Source organism: Podarcis bocagei (assembly GCF_964188305.1).
Source record: "Podarcis bocagei genome assembly, chromosome: 17".
NCBI classification, from domain to species: Eukaryota; Metazoa; Chordata; class Lepidosauria; order Squamata; family Lacertidae; genus Podarcis; species Podarcis bocagei.
The window spans coordinates 19,586,777-19,603,394 of NC_138143.1; the positions used below are offsets into that span (position 1 = coordinate 19,586,777).

The 16,618-nt window shown below is 43.4% G+C and overlaps 1 protein-coding gene and 1 long non-coding RNA gene across 8 annotated transcripts in view; one reads left to right on the forward strand and one right to left on the reverse strand.

The window, feature by feature from the left end:
* The window catches only part of IFT74 (intraflagellar transport 74), a 247,745-nt gene extending 232,114 nt beyond the window's left edge, over positions 1–15,631 (forward strand). For all 6 annotated transcript variants that reach the window (XM_081176545.1, XM_081176542.1, XM_081176541.1 and 3 more), the window contains exons 17-20: positions 5,390–5,553; positions 7,824–7,949; positions 9,884–9,944; positions 15,037–15,631. In XM_081176545.1, the coding sequence (XP_081032671.1) occupies positions 5,390–5,553; positions 7,824–7,949; positions 9,884–9,944; positions 15,037–15,152 (467 nt within the window). In that variant the 3' untranslated portion in view covers positions 15,153–15,631. The remainder of the gene's footprint in view (positions 1–5,389; positions 5,554–7,823; positions 7,950–9,883; positions 9,945–15,036) is intronic.
* LOC308577121 lies at positions 153–16,618 on the reverse strand. Of its 2 annotated transcripts, none has more exons than XR_014003459.1 (2): positions 15,742–16,618; positions 153–1,590 (listed from the first exon to the last, which is right to left on the reverse strand). It is a non-coding gene; the product is annotated as an uncharacterized lncRNA (long non-coding RNA). The 2 variants fall into 2 exon arrangements; XR_014003460.1 differs by lacking the exon at positions 15,742–16,618 and adding an exon at positions 5,238–5,383.

The following is a 16,618-nucleotide window of genomic DNA, read 5'->3' on the forward strand; positions in this document are numbered from 1 at the left end:
CTACTTTGGAGAAGACACTTTTATAGAAAACATGGCCCTAGGCTAAAACCAGCAATGGTACTTCGTTTCTAAATTCTGTTTAAAGCCAGTAAAAATCTTGTAATACTTTGAGTGATGATCAGCAAATTTAGTCATTTTTGTCTTTTTTTAAAAAAGAATTTTATGAGATACATGATCTGTGTCATATGCATATGCTCATATTAGTGTACGATTTATATTAAAATACCCAGATATAAACACATACAGCTACTACAGGAGACAAACTTCATTTGACACACCCAAGAGTCCAGATACTATTCAAACTGATTTGTTCATGCTGATAGAACTATCTACTTAGCACTATGTCAAATATATCCCTTTAGATGCATTCCAGTCCCCTGCTTATGTGCATAGAAAACAAGATTTGGTGCCTCCGTGCATAGAAATTATTCCCCAAAGCTCTAAATCACGAATGGACAATTTTGACGACAACAAAAAAAGTTGAAAGATAATTCTTGCTAAACTATTGTTTATATGTTTCTCTGCCCATGAGGCCTGGCAATTTGCTTTATTCTTCTTTAACATAAAGGAAGTTGGGATCCTGAATTCCGATTTGATTCTGTGCTCCGTGCAAAAGAGCCTTGTGGACCCATGTAGTGCTGTAGAAATGCACCTTGGGGCCACAACCTCACTCTTTGTATAAAGATCATTGCACAGAGCCTTCTCCTTCCCTCCCCAAAGGAAACTCCTGTGAGTAAACACATTTGCTGATGGCAGCATTTCCCAGTAACATTTCCCTGGGTCAAAGCACAAAGCAGTTTTGTCTCAGAAATTGCTACTGTGTACACATTTGCTTGCTGAAGTCTGACTTAGTGGCATATCAGAAGGAACTGGACTGCATCCTCTTCCTGTCTCTTCCCAGAGAGAAGGGTTGTTATTTTTTTCTTTCCTTTTCCCCTTTCCTTTTTTTTTTCTTCACTGTAGGATGGCAGTTGGATTGAAGAAAATCCTTTACTTTCTCCAGATTATTTTTCAGGGGAAGCCAACCTACAGCTAGTAAGGTCATTGTTCCATCTAGCTCTGTACTGTCTGCAGTATCTCATCAGGGGTTCAGGAAGGAATTTTTTTGAGCCTTGCCTAGAATGCAAGGGACTGAACCCAACACCTGCATTCAATGTATGTGCTTTGCCACTGAGCCACAACCCATCCCTTCTACAGCTCCTCCTTCTGTAGAAAGCAGGTCATGTTTTAAATGCATGCACAAAGACATATGAAACTGTCATATACTCTCAGTCTGCCCACCCAATACTGTCCAAGGTCTCAGGCAGAAGGTATGTTAGACCCTTCCTAAGACCCTTAGAAGTGGAAGCACCAGAGTTGAACCAGAAACCTTGTTCGTGTAAAGCATAGGCGCTTGCCACTGAACTATGGGCCATCCCTGTTGTAGCAGAGGCTATGAGTCTCTGAGGAACACTTACCTGAGATCAGAATCCACATACAAAGTCAGACAGTCCAGATGTTAGGAAATCCAGATGATCACAGAGCCAAGGGACAAGATCACTGGCAGCAGTAAGGTAGAGGGCCGGGAACCACAGGCATTATTTCCAGCATCTGACAACAACAACAACAACAACAACAACAACAATTTATTTATGCATACATACATACATACATACATAACCCACCCATCTGGCTGGGTTTCCCCAGCCACTCTGGGCAGCTTCCAACAAAAGTTTAAAAATACATTAAAACTTCATTAAAAACTTCCCTTAACAGGGCTGCCTTCAGATGTCTTCTAAACGTCAGATACCGTATTTTTCGCTCTATAACACGCACCCGACCATAACACGCACACAGTTTTTAGAGGAGGAAAATCCGTAGGCATGCCACCCGTAGGCATTCCCTCCATAACATGCACAGACATTTCCCCTTACTTTTTAGGAGGAAAAAAGTGAGTGTTATGGTGCAAAAAATACGGTAGTTGTCTATTTCTTTGACATCTGATGGGAGGGCGTTCCACAGGGTGGGCGCCACTGCCAAGAAGTCCGTCAGCCTGGTTCCCTGTAACCTCACTTCTCGCAATGAGGGAACTGCCAGAAGGCCCTCAGAGCTGGACCTCAGCGTCCAGACAGAACAATGAGGGTGGATATGCTCCTTAAGGTGTACTGCTGCTGAGAGCTCTGTTTAAGAATCCTGGAACGAGCTGGTTCTCATCCGTGCCTTCAGCTCTGTGACCTTGAAGGCTGAACAGGTGTGTGTGGAGTCTTTTCACCTTCTCCCCCTTCAGGCTGCTGTTCAACAGACAAAGCTGACTCCTGGCCCGTGACAATCCCCATAAAGATATTCTTTGATACATATATACTGCCTCTCCCTCAGTCATTTGGGACTTCTCAGTTTAGGAAAAGGAAAAGTAAGAGGGGATATGATAGAGGTGTATAAGATTATCGATTATCGGTAGTGACCGTCCAGTGATGAGGTTGTACATGTGTTCTCTGTCCGGATTCCTGTGTGTCAGTGCACAGCTGCAAATAACAGCACTGGGTATACAGCCATTTGCCCTTAACAGTTCCTGGATCAATATGATTTCTTGAGCTTCGCTCATAAGAAAAATTCACACGTTTCCCACCCTAAAACTGCACTTTGTTTCTTGCATATTGCATCTGCCTTCATCACACTCCAATAAATCTGTTCAAAGCAGTTAGGGAATCAGATACTAGCAAATCTATTTGGGGGTAAACTGTATTCACTAGAGCACTCCTTTGAAGAGGTAGCATGTATCAAACAACTCAAATACCTTGTAGGGAAAACAATAGAATTAAAAAAAAACAGCCAGTGAAAATAATAAACAACCCTATTCCAATCATGTACCCGTAGTTTCTAAAATCTTATTATAGTGGTACCTCGGGTTAAGAACAACATTCATTCCGGAGGTCTGTTCTTAACCTGAAACTGTTCTTAACCTGAGGTACCACTTTAGCTAGTGGGGCCTCCCGCTGCTGCTGCACCTCCGCCATGCAATTTCTGTTCTCATCCTGAAGCAAAGTTCTTAACCCGAGGTACTATTTCTGGGTTAGCGGAGTCTGTAAGCATCTGTAAACTGAAGCATCTGTAACCCAAGGTACCACTGTACCCACTTCTGGGCCTATTTTAAAAACAACATTTCTTAAAAATAAAAAAGCCTGTAATACATTTTCATCATTCCCTGCCACTCTCAGATTTTAGTTCATCACAAATATATCTGGGCTATACAGTGGTGCCTCGCAAGACGAAATTAATCCGTTCCGCGAGTCTCTTCGTCTTGCGGTTTTTTTGTCTTGCGAAGCATGGCTATTAGCGGCTATTAACGGCTTAGCGGCTATTAACGGCTTAGCGGCTATTAACGGCTTAGCGGCTTTAAGAAAAAGGAAACAAACTCGCAAGTACTTGCAAGACGTTTTGTCTTGTGAAGCAAGCCCATAGGGAAATTCATCTTGCGGAACGACTCAAAAAACGGAAAACTTTCGTCTTGCGCCTTTTTCGTCTTGCGCGTTTTTTGTCTTGCAAGGCATTCGTCTTGCGAGGTACCACTGTACCTAAGAAGTCAACTTCCTAAAGAGCAACTGATGGCACCCCAGGGAGATACTAAGTGCAGTTGTAATAGCAACTTAGCACGATAGCCACTATTGCCGGCAACAAGCAGTTCAAATAAAAGGGGACCGTGATTTTTGTTTGTTCAGCTTTTCCTGAATGCTTAGGGCTGGTAACAAAAATCACAATGCCTAATATAAGGCACCAAATGCCCCTAAAGAAATTCCTTGGGCCATTTTTTATTTTTATTTTATTTTTTGCTTAAATCTGGATTAAGCTCTTATACAAAAATTACTCAAGCAGAAGAACTGCTTGTCACTACTTCTCTATGCAATTTTTCAATCCAACACATGGTGGAGAGGTTAGAATCATGCTGCCATGCACCTCTGTTTTACAGCATGCTCACCTGATAACTGCACATTAGGCACCATAGTTGCATAAAGGAATATACGTAAAACCTAATTATTATTATTACTATTTATTTATTTATTATTTATACCCCGCCCATCTGGCTGAGTTTCCCCGGCCACTCTGGGCGGCTCCCAATCAAGTGTTAAAAACAATACAGCATTAAATATTAAAAACTTCCCTAAACAGGGCTGCCTTCAGATGTCTTTTAAAGAGAAGATAGCTGGTTATTTCCTTCACATCTGAAGGGAGGGCGTTCCACAGGGCAGGTGCCACTACTCAGAAGGCCCTCTGTCTGGTTCCCTGTAACCTCACTTCTCGCAATGAGGGAACCCCCAGAAGGCCCTCGGCGCTGGATCTCAGTGTCCGGGCTGAACGATGGAGGTGGAAACGCTCCTTCAGGTATACTGGGCCGAGGCCGTTTAGGGCTTTAAAGGTCAGCACCAACACTTTGAATTGTGCTCGGAAATGTACTGGGAGCCAATGCAGATCTCTCAGGACCAGTGTTATGTAGTCCTGGCGGCCAGTCCCAGTCACCAGTCTAGCTGCTGCATTCTGGATTAATTGCAGTTTCCAGGTCACCTTCAAAGGTAGCCCCACATAGAGCTCATTGCAGTGTGACATGTACACAGTTTTTCAGGCCTAGACACACCAGACTATGCCTCTAGGACCCTTTGCAAACGCAGCCTTCAGCGTGGAGGAAATAAGAGGCCACACATATAAGGACCCAGTTAATGTTCTGGAAGCATTTGATCAGTCAAGAGTTTTCAGGGCTGGGCAAGTGTGATCTATCACATGAGTGGGAAAACCACTGGGAACTCCCATCTAAGAGCTGGACGTAAGGGTAATAAATATGCCATCCAAATTGCAGATATCAAATAGACTCAAAGGCAGAGAGGGTCAGCATGACCTCAGTCTGTTACTAGACAATAAAACAAAAATATGCATGTTGAGATTGACCATGTTTATTTTAGCACATGCTTCAGCTTAAGATACTATTGATGTGCTCGCCCCCACCCCAAATTATCAACAGAACCGTTGAGGGTCCTGTATATTATACCAGTCAAAACGATCCTTAGGAACAGGTTACAACACTTTTCATAGTTTAAAACTAAAAAGGGCAGCAGGATCTTTTTGCATAGTTTTATGGACAAATGTAAGCTAAGAACAACAATGCTAATTCCTCTTTGCCAGTTTTTGTTGCAAATATGTCAACACTAGTCTTAGTGATACCACTACTTCATCACATAATGGATATTTGTATGTAAAACTTAAGGATGTACTTAAGAGCTTTCCTGGACTAAGGCCAAGGTGAACAAGGCAGGCAGGAGTCAGTTGTCTCCTTGAATAAGTAAATGTACGATTCACTTCTCTCTGTGCTAGAAAATAATCTCCATTGTATGTCAGTAATGCTTCTTGGCTCTTTCTGTTTCAGACAGCCAACGTCTGCGGATGGACCTCCAGAAAATGGGCCTGCTGGAAGGCAAGATGGTTGATGAACTGACTTCTCTCAAAGAAAAAATAGAGCAAATGACCAAAGACCTGGAACTTTACAACAATCTGCCAGGTCTGAAAACAGCAGGAGAAGAAAAGAAAAAGGTAGTTAACAGTCAAAACATATTAATAATATTTGCTTGAGACCAAGTTATTGAAATATTCCAGCTGCAGCTTGTTAAATGTTCTGTCTTGGTGTCCTTTACATACTCGTACACTGAGGCATGGTGGAGCTGCTTCCCAAAGGTGTTAACAGCTTCTGGCTACTCATATGATCCATCCCCCAGTCAGGTAGTTATGGTAGCTGCATACCTGCCACATCTGCATGGAAGAGTGTCGTGTGGACCAGTAGCTTCTGTGTGGCTTCTCATTTCTCATCAAAACTGAGTAAAAAAATGCTTTGCTTTGCTTTTTGCTTTTTTTAGAGAAAATAAATGGCACCACTGTTTTAGATCTAAAACTGAACATAAATTATAAATACATCATAGAATCTTAGAGTTGGAAGGAACCCCAAAGGTCATCTAGCTCAACCCTCTGCAATGCAGGAATCTCAGCTAAAGCATCCATAACAGATGACCCCCTACCCTCTGCTTAAAAACCTCCAAGGAAGGAGAGTCCACAGCCTCCCAAGGGAGACCATTCCACTGCCAAGCGGCTCTTGCTATCAGAAAGTTCTTCCTGATGTTTAGTCGGAATCTCCTTCCTTGTAACTTGAGGCCATGGGTTCGAGTCCTGCCCTCCAGAGCAGGAGAAAACAAGCTTGCTCCATCTTCCATGGGACAGACCTTGAGATAAGTCACACGTAACATTTCCTGTGCAACTACAAAGATTCAGAGGCACTTGAGTTGAGTTAATTTGGCATCCTTCTGCCTCGGGCGATAGTGGAAGAGAGCACCTTCAGGGGTAAGGTCAAACCATTTGGAGCGTTGTACTGCTGTTAAGGGGACATGGGTGGCGCTGTGGGTTAAACCACAGAGCCTAGGGCTTGCCGATCAGAAGGTTGGCGGTTCGAATCCCCGTGACGGGGTGAGCTCCCCTTGCTCGGTCCCTGCTCCTGCCAATCTAGCAGTTCAAAAGCACGTCAAAGTGCAAGTAGATAAATAGGTACCGCTCCAGCGGGAAGGTAAATGGCGTTTCCATGCGCTGCTCTGGTTCGCCAGAAGCGGCTTAGTCATGCTGGCCACATGACCTGGAAGCTGTACGCCGGCTCCCTCGGTCAATAAAGTGAGATGAGCGCCGCAATCCCAGAGTTGGCCATGACTGGACCTAATGGTCAGGGGTCCCTTTACCTTTTTACTACTGTTACAGTAGAGGCCAATATGGGAGAAACGTGTTTGGGGGCAGATGAGGGCATCCAGTTGTTTTGCTGCTACAGATGCACCAGGGCATTTATTCTCTCTGCATTCCTCCCAGCAGTCATTCCTCCTCTGATCTTTCTGTGGCTACACAACCTGCCAGTCTCCAGGCACAGCAATCATCTGCAAGCGATTCCCATATGGCGGGGAATCGCTTGCCAGCCTTAATGTCACATTTGCAGGCATCTTTGTCTCTGAGTATCAGTTGCTGGGGAAAACAAGCAGAAGAGTACTATGGTGCTAATGTCTTGCTTGTGAGCTTCCTGTTGGCTTGAGGTTGGCTACTGTGAGAAGAAGAATGCTGGACTAGATAGGCCTTTGGGCTGATACAGCAGGGCTCTACATATGTTCTTGGGCTTAGCATTTATTTTAGTTGTTCATTATCTGCAGAAAGTGCTTTGCTATCTGCATGCTTTCTATTGTCTTGAACAAAAGCTTTCAAGGGAAAGGTATAAGAAAGTAGCCAGAGTACAATATTATGCACAGAAAGAGGAAGTGTTTCACAGTTCAAAAAAAGAAAGCGTATTAAAGAGGGATGGAGAAACTGTGGCTCTCTGGTCGATGTTAGGTACCAACTTCCATTAGCCTCAGCCAGCTTGGCAAATAGTCAGGAATGGTAAGAGTTGTAAACTAAGAACTTTGGGTGGCCACATGGTTTGTTATCAGTGATGTACGAGCCGTGGGTTTTCATTCGTAAAGAAATAGAAAGCCCTTGTGTTCTCAGACATATCTTCTATTTTTCCATTTCAGAAAGATTAGCCAACTTGCAAACCAGTCACTACAGTCAACATAACACAGTCAAACAAATCAGTCCATGCATCTTTCACACGTGAACCGACCACATACTTTTTCCATGCCGTCTGTCATATACACGATTATATGCTTTCCTGGGAATGAGTGCCAGATGGTTAGATTCAAGCTTAAATGCTTCCCCCCCTCTGAATTTTAGAAATAAGCTAGAGCACTTTTAAGATGAGTGCTTTTTAATGTTCCATTTTTTATTATTTCCTTACTCTTAAGAAACTACAAGAAGAGAAAGAAACACTAACGAAGCGTAGGAATGCTTTCAAGAAAACAATGGAGCATCTGAATAGAGAATATGAAAGCTTGAAGTTGCAGCTGCAGGAGAACGAGACACATTCACAGGTACAGTTGAAAATGCCTCTTGCCTTTTGGTGTTGCCTTTTCTCCACCTTTTTGGAGTTTTGAAACTTTTGTATAATATGTCTATGCCTACATAAATTGCTTTTTTACAGCCTCTTTAAATAACTTCAAAATCTTTAAAATGTGGAAAGACATAAGATCTCTTTCCAAGAAATGCTGCTTGCGGCAGGACTAAATTTGAAAAAAGAAACACAGAACTCTTCCAGTTATGAACCAAAGAGCAATAATATTAATATTACAGTAGATACATAAAATGATATTAGAGTAATTGAGATGATTTTGGAGAAACTAGTTCATACTGAAGAAAAAGGTGTGAATGTGAATATGTACCAACCATACCAAATCTCAGGCAAGTCTAATATTTCTATAATTCTCTGATGTTTGTACTCTTTCACTCCTGCCATTCTGTTAATGTCTCTGAGATTTTATTGTTGTGAAAAATGACAGGTTTGCTGGGGGAGGGAAACTGAGGGCAGAATTTGGCAGAATTAAGAATATTCAGCTCCCAAATAGTTGTGTTTTCTTTTTGCACATTCATGGTTGAACAGTTCAGTGTCAGTGATGCAATATATATAATAAGTGGGACCTGCAACAACTTTTTTGCACTGTGAAATGTTCCCTGTTTAGGATTCCATCCACTTCATCCCATTCTTCCCTAACACCAACACCTCCAACCAGCTTTTCCTCCCAGAGTTACTTTTGCAAACCTTGGGTTTCCTCTGATCCTGCTGATAACTCCCTTTTCTACATGAGTGTTAACTACTTTGGCTACATAAACAACCACACTCAGAGACTGACGACAGGAAAGTAGAGGCAATGGTGGAAACCAAATGGGATTTCACGATACAATTTGTTAATTTGAAAGGCTCAGCTGTATTTATGCTGAGGGTGGCACACAAGTCACCCTGTAAAATGTATTGAAGCTTTTCTTTGTCACCTGTTGTATCCCAAAATCTACTAGTCATCAGAGGCTCAATAAAGTGCATTGAGCTCTTTTTCTGAGCAGAAATTGTGATGGGCAATTGCTGGTTTGGAAGGTGTACCAAATAGCACTACACTCACATACTAAATGTTAGCTTCCACACAGCTATTCTGAAATATTCATTGCAAATAGCTTGCATGTCTTGATGGCACAAACTTTGAACAGTAGCACCAGCCAAACAAATCAATGCTCTACAAATTGCATTGTTAGGAAGCAGCCATCAATATAATAGCCATATTACCTTCCTGTTGATGCTTAAAGTGTTGTCGGAGTCCCAACATTTAGCCTGCAGTCTTACAATCTTCTCAACGCAGTCCTGCTCTTATCATAGCTTTTGGCATCAGACAGGAAATTCAGCTATGGAAATGAGGAAGTTTCTTCTGTGCAGTTCAGGGCCCAATATAGTTTCAAGATACGTTGCATGATAAGTTTTACATAGTCTGAAAACAGTTGTTAACCAAAAAGAAACACAGATAATGAGAGTTCAGTGTCATGCATAAATCATAGTCTCCACACTCTAATAAAAGACAATATTCTCATGGCTTGTATGGATTGCAAACCATCTTTTCAATGCAGTGTAATTACAAACTGCATGTGGTTTGCTGGAATCCTTATCAGTTCTTGTAATTTCTCTACAGCTCTGATTAAGCATATGAAAATCGGTGAGACTTAACTGATTTAGTAAGGCTACTGACACAGACATACTTACTAGAGAGTAAGCCCCAGTGAACCTAGTAGGACTTCTAAATAGCTATGTATAGGTTTGTGCATGTTATCTGAATTGTGCTTGATCTTATTTACTTGGTAGAATGCTTTGGGTGGAAGGGCAGAATATACATTTAATAATCAATAAATTAAGTAAATTAAGGGGGGTTGGTTGCTACACAAGTGGCTCTTTTTTGCTATCATTTCTTTTTCCATTTTGTAATTGCAGCTTACGAATTTGGAAAGGAAATGGCAACACCATGAACAAAATAATTTTGTCATGAAAGAATGTATCCTTTTTAAAAAAGAGAGAGAGAAGATGCTGAAAATAATCATGGTAAATAAGAACATAAGCAGGTGCTTAAGTCTCTTAAATCAGTTGGGCTTGCTTAACATTTTCTGAATCATGCCCATTCTCAGCATTCTATTCTGAAAGCCTGAGGTACAACGACTTATTCCACATGTTACAGATGACCATCATATGTCTTGACGTTTACATATAAAGATAATTATATCCAAAGAAAGGGACTGTTTTATTTGTTCAACAGGAGACAATGGCTATAAAGAGACCTTTGCCAGGAAATTATGGATGATATCCAACCTTAGTCATAATCTGAGTAGACCCATTAATAATAATAATAATAATAATAATAATAATAATAATAATAATAATAATTTTTTATTTATACCCCGCCCTCCCCAGCCAAGGCCGGGCTCAGAGCGGCTTACAAGCAATAATAAAAACAAGATGAGTGATTACAACTTAAAAACAAAAATAAAATACAACATTAAAATAATGGAACATTAAAATATTAAAATGGAGCCTCATTGCAGGAGAAGGAAAAGAAAAAAGAAAAAGGGGGCGGAGGGAATCAAATTGGCTCCAATCCAAAGGCCAGGCGGAACAACTCTGTCTTACAGGCCCTGCGGAAAGAGATCAGATCCTGCAGGGCCCTGGTCTCATGAGACAGAGCGTTCCACCAAGTTGGGGCCAGTGCTGAAAAGGCCCTGGCTCTGGTTGAAGCCAATCTAACTTCCTTAGGGCCTGGGACCACTAGGGTGTTGTTATTTATGGACCTTGAGGCTCTCCGTGGGGCATACCAGGCGAGGCGGTCCCGTAGGTACGAGGGTCCTAGGCCGTGAAGGGCTTTAAAGGTCAAAAGCAGCACCTTAAATCTGACCCTGTACTCCACCGGGAGCCAGTGCAGCTTGAAAAGCACTGGATGAATATGCTCCCATGGCAGAGACCCTGTGAGGAGCCTCGCTGCAGCATTCTGTACCCGCTGGAGTTTCTGGGACAGCTTCAAGGGCAGCCCCGCGTAGAGCGAGTTACAGTAGTCAAGCCTGGAGATGACTGTCGCATGGATCACTGTGGCCAGGTCGGGGCGGGAAAGGTAAGGGACCAACTGCTTGATGCGGCGAAGGTGGAAAAATGTCGCCTTGGCTGTTGCTGTGACTTGCGCCTCCATGGAAAGGGAGGCGTCAAGGATTACACCCAAACTCTTAACGGAAGGTAATGGCACTAATTGGGCCCCCGCAAGAGAAGGGAGTTGGTCCCTCATCCCCATGCTATCCCGACCTAGCCATAGGACCTCTGTCTTTGAAGGATTTAGTTTCAATCGGCTCCCACGAAACCATCCAGCCACAGCTTCCAAGCATCTGGTCAGTGTGTAAGGGGCCGAGTTGGTGTGGCCATCCATCAGTAGATAGAGCTGAGTGTCATCAGCATATTGATGACAGCCCAGCCCAAAGCTCCGGATAATCTGAGCAAGGGGGCGCATAAAGATGTTAAAAAGCATTGGGGAGAGAATTGCGCCCTGCGGCACTCCACACACCAAGGAGTGGCGTGACGACATTTCCCTCCCTAGTGCCACCCTCTGTCCCCGACCAGAGATAAAAGAGCACAACCAGTTACGGGCTATGCCCTGTATCCCCACGTCTGCAAGGCGATGGTCCAGAAGATCATGATCGACCATGTCAAAAGCTGCTGACAAATCTAAAAGGATCAGCAGTCCTGACCCGCCTCGATCCAGTTGTCTACGGATATCATCTGTTAGGGCAACCAGAGCCGTCTCCGTCCCAAAACCAGGACGGAAACCGGACTGAAATGGATCTAATGCCGATGTTTCCTCCAGAAACCTACCAAGCTGTTCAGCAACCGCTCTCTCAATTACCTTACCCAGGTATGGAAGATTTGAAACTGGGCGGTAATTGGATAGGTCTAAGGGATCTAATGAAGTTTTCTTTAGGAGTGGACGCACCACTGCTTCCTTCAGTTCCCCTGGGAATGTCCCCGTGTCAAGGGACAAATTGATAATTTCAACCAGGGGGGTCCGCGCAACATCTGGACACTCCCTAATCAGCCAAGACGGGCACGGATCAAGGAGGCAGGTGGTGGGCCTACCAACTTGGAGGAATCTATCCACATCAGTAGGGAGTATCCGATCGAAATGGTCCAACACTGGACCTGAAGTCAGTCGAGGGGCCTCCAGTTCAGTCACTGTATCTAAATTGGCAGGGAGGTCACGGCGGAGCAACAGGACTTTCTCCGCAAAAAAGCTCGCGAATGCCTCACAGCTGTGGGTCGAATTTGTGCTTAAATTTGGTTGTCCTCCTAAGGACGTTATTGACCTAATTATTCTAAAAAGTTGTGCCGGGCGAGAGCTAGCGGATGCAATGGAAGCTGCAAAGTAAGATTTCTTAGCAGCTTTCATAGCCATCTCATAGGCTTTCATAAGCGTCCTATAAGATGTTCTTGAGGCTCCGTCACGAGTCCGTCGCCATACTCGCTCTAGCCATCTGAGATCCCGCTTCATTTTCCGGAGCTCCTCAGTAAACCAAGGGGCCCGGTTTCGACGGGGTCGCAGAGGGCGCTTAGGCGCGATCTCATCAATGGCTGCCAAGAGCCGGTTATTCCAGTCCTCAACAAGGTCATCTAATGAGTCGCCAGGAGGAGCAGGGTTCCGCAAGGCTTGTCGGAATCTATCAGGATCCATCAGTTTTCGCGGACGAGCCCAAATAGGTTCGCCACCCGAGCCGGGGAGGAGCGGGAAGTCAATCTTGGCTTTTAAAGCGTAGTGATCAGACCATGGCACTTTCACAGCGGGGAGCATGATCACATCTATGCCAGCCCCAAAGATCAGATCCAGCGTGTGGCCTGCTTGATGAGTGGGGCCCAAAACAAACTGGGAGAGCCCTAGTGTTGCCATGGAAGTCACTAGGTCTAGAGCCTGTGAGGAGGGAGCGGCATCGGCATGGACGTTGAAGTCTCCCAAAACCAGTAGGTTTGGGAACTCCAAGGCCCAGCCCGCCACCACCTCCAGCAGATCTGACAGGGTGGCTGCAGATGTGCTGGGTGGTCGGTACACCAGACAGACAGCCAAGCTCTCCTTGGTGCTCCACACGAGACCAACACATTCAATGCCGGAGATCGCTGGTGATGGCAGAGCTCTGAAAGAGCAATCCTCCCGGAATAACAACGCTACTCCTCCCCCCCGACCTACAGTCCGCGATTGATGGAGGACAGAGAAACCTGGGGGTGTTATCTCATGTAGGGAGACTACTTCGCCTTCCCGTACCCAGGTCTCCGTCACGCAAGCCAGGTCAATCCCCTGCGAGACAAAAAAGTCACGCATGGTGGCAGTTTTGTTGCCTATGGACCTGGCATTGCACAGCACCAATGACGGAGGTGTGTAATCCTTGTTCTCCCTACCCTCATCCCTTGGGATGGGGCGTAGATTGGAAGGGGTTCGAGGATCACTGCATCTCGAAACCCTTCGCCGATAGAGATATCTAGCCCTACCGCCATTCCTCCCTAGCCCTTCAATTGTGGAAATCCTAGATCCCATACTAGCCTCCCCAATAGATGGGTAACATCCCCTCAATAACAAGTCATCCTTGGGCCAGGACTCCTGGGTCAAAATGGTATGGGAAAGAGGTGGAGGTCTGATAGGGTAAGTATCCCTAGAAGATAAAACCCAACCAACCGCACCCCAAGCGGGGGGGACAGTCCCATGGTGTTTCATTAACTGTCAATCCCCCTCTCCCTCCTGGGTTAATTGGAGGATTGTTGGTTCTATCTGTGGCTGTGGAAGTATTAATGAGGTATGTGTTATAAAATGTGGATCACTGGCCAACAAAGAGCCAGATTCGAATTCGGAAGATCTGTCCATCCTGTCTCGCCAGGAGTACAGTAGAGAAGGCTGATCATTCTGATAAGTTTTTGGAACATTAGGCAAAGGTCCAGATGTAGAGTTGGTGCTGGATATCTCCAGATTGTCAGCAACATAGAATTCTTTAGGTGTTGTTGCCATAGAAATGTCGGAGGTGCCAAATTCCTCATCTAATTTGGTGTCGTTTGAAAAGGGAACAGGGAGTTGCACTGCTGTCTTTCTATGGGATAAAGAGCTATTGGACGTCTTTAAATATTGTGCTCTAGGCTCTACTGTCCTTATATTTTGGGTAGAAATCTCAGTCTTTATACTCATTAGCCTCTTCTTCAGGTCTTGTAATTCTAGGCTTACAGAGTTGTTTAAGTTGTTTAAGTCGACTGATTTAAATGGGTTTACTCTGTGTATGACTAATGTTAGCTCTCACCCAGTATCTCTTCCGTTATAGTTTATCTGAGGCATTTGACAACCTTAAAGCAGTTTGGTTTGCTGAGATATCATGGCGGGGGTGTGTGTGGAATTGCCTTCCTTTTGTACGCTCAGAGCCCACACAGATGACCAAACTGCTTTTCTCACTCATGATCATCTGTATCATCCTGCAAAATCTCAATGTGAATGGTGCAAATGCATAGTAAAACAGCTGTTTTTCCAGGTAGGAACTGTTGTACATTGGTGCATCGCAAGACGAAAATAATTCGTTCCGCGAGTCTTTTCGTCTTGCGATGTTTTTTGTCTTGCGAAACGCGGTCCGTCGCAACTGCGCCTCTTCAAGCGGCTTTAAGAAAAAAGCGCAAGACGTTTTCGTCTTGCAAAGCAAGCCCATAGGGAAATTCGTCTAGCGAAGCAACGCAAAACCGAAAAACCCTTTTGTCTAGCGAGTTTTTCGTCTTGCGAGGCATTCGTCTTGCGGGGCACCACTGTACATGGAGATTTTAGTATCTATAACTTAGGACACAATCCATCTAGCAAACTGAAATCATGCACAAGGGCTTCCACTTGCACAATGGGGTTTTCCCCCTATCTGCCCCCCCCTATTTATTTTTATTTTTATTTTGCTTTGGGGGTTGCAAGGACCCCCAGAATAGCGGGGGGGGGGGGTCATTCTGTCTGGCAAACAGATATGCTTGTGCAGACCAAATGTTTATTTTAGCGTGACATTGAATTCTACCCTCTGATGCTCGTTGGAGAATTTTCCTTATCTTTTTATCATCAGTTATAGCAACGAAAAGTCAGGAAAGTGATTACCGGCCTATAATGAAGAATGTGACAAAGCAGATTGCAGAATATAACAAAACCCTCATCGAAGCTTTACAGAGCAGCAGGACCTGATCTTAGGCACGTCCTTCACATGTCCGTGGACCAATGAGAAGAATTATTTATAGTTCTACACACTCCCCCAGTACACAACAGCAATATCTATGTGCATTTTTCATTCTGGCTAGTTAACAACAACCAGGAATTTGTTTCTTTAAAATTAACTTCACTGGATTTAGTCCTCTATTCTCTGCCAATGGTTTATTGGAAACAATGTAATTTACATCATTTTGACCTTACTAAGTTAAGAAAATAATTCTATCCATCTTATTTTAAGAATTTTTAATAAGGGGAGAGGGGTGAATTGTAGGTATAAAATCAGATATGTAGCAATAAATAATTTAAAAAACTCAAGGGTGAATTATCCAGCATTATTTTCAAGAGAATATTATTTCATAGGGATCACATGCCATAGGATACAAGTTCTCATGCCTCAGAATTCAAGAAAATGGGTTTTTGGCTATACTGTGAACATAAAATTGTTTCTAAATTTATGCATGTGTAAAGGAGAAATGTGTTTATTTTACCTTTTAATGTGAACCTACCTAATTTTCAGTTCCCAAACTAATACATTAACTGAAACACAGCTATCTTTCTCCCTTACCTGAATCTTTCAATGCAATTCTCCAGTCAAAAAATACTTCATTCTCCAGGAGAATTTATCCTTTGAATATCAAAGATATCAGATGTCTGATCCACGTTAATTTAGAGCAGGGTTTTTAGCGTGGCTGCCCCTGTTATGTGGAAATCCATTCCTGTTGATATATGAAAGAAACCCACTATCTGCATTTTCGGGGGGGGGGGATTCCATTTGACTTCCAAGGTACGACTGTACAACCTATAATGCCCTCTCTGACATGTGAATGAATGAACTTTATTACGGTCACAGACCAGGATAAAAAACAAACAAATATATAAATAAAATAGCAGTTAGGATTTTTTTAACTGATAAATGTTGGAGCAAATAAGGACAAAGAAACAAGCATAGGATAAAACCTCTGAATAAAATACAAGATTAAACACGGATAATGGATGGATAAAAACTGATAATTAAAACAGATAAAAACTAAAAACAAATAAAAACATGCAGTTAAAACAACTGTAAGGGCGTAAAAACTAAAAGACTCACAGTTAAAACAAGTATAAGAGGCTGCAGAGTAGAAGCCTCTGAAATAGAGGACACAGGCATTAGAAACTGATGTGCAGATATGGTTAAAACAGACAATTAAAACAATGTGCAACAATAAATTTAGGAACAATGTGCAACAATAAACTATCCCAGGGAGTTGACTCAAGAGTCACCCATGGAACCAAGTTTGGGGATTTTCATGCCGGACTATTTTGAGTTGGGCGATGGTCTGCGTCTACAGATTTGTACACAGAATCTGGCGACCATCCAGGTCTTCTTCTGATCTTTGCCTAACAGCAAAAGGTCAAATGTTTGCTTTTGCGGGAGGTCAGCGAGCCTTACCAGTAGGGGA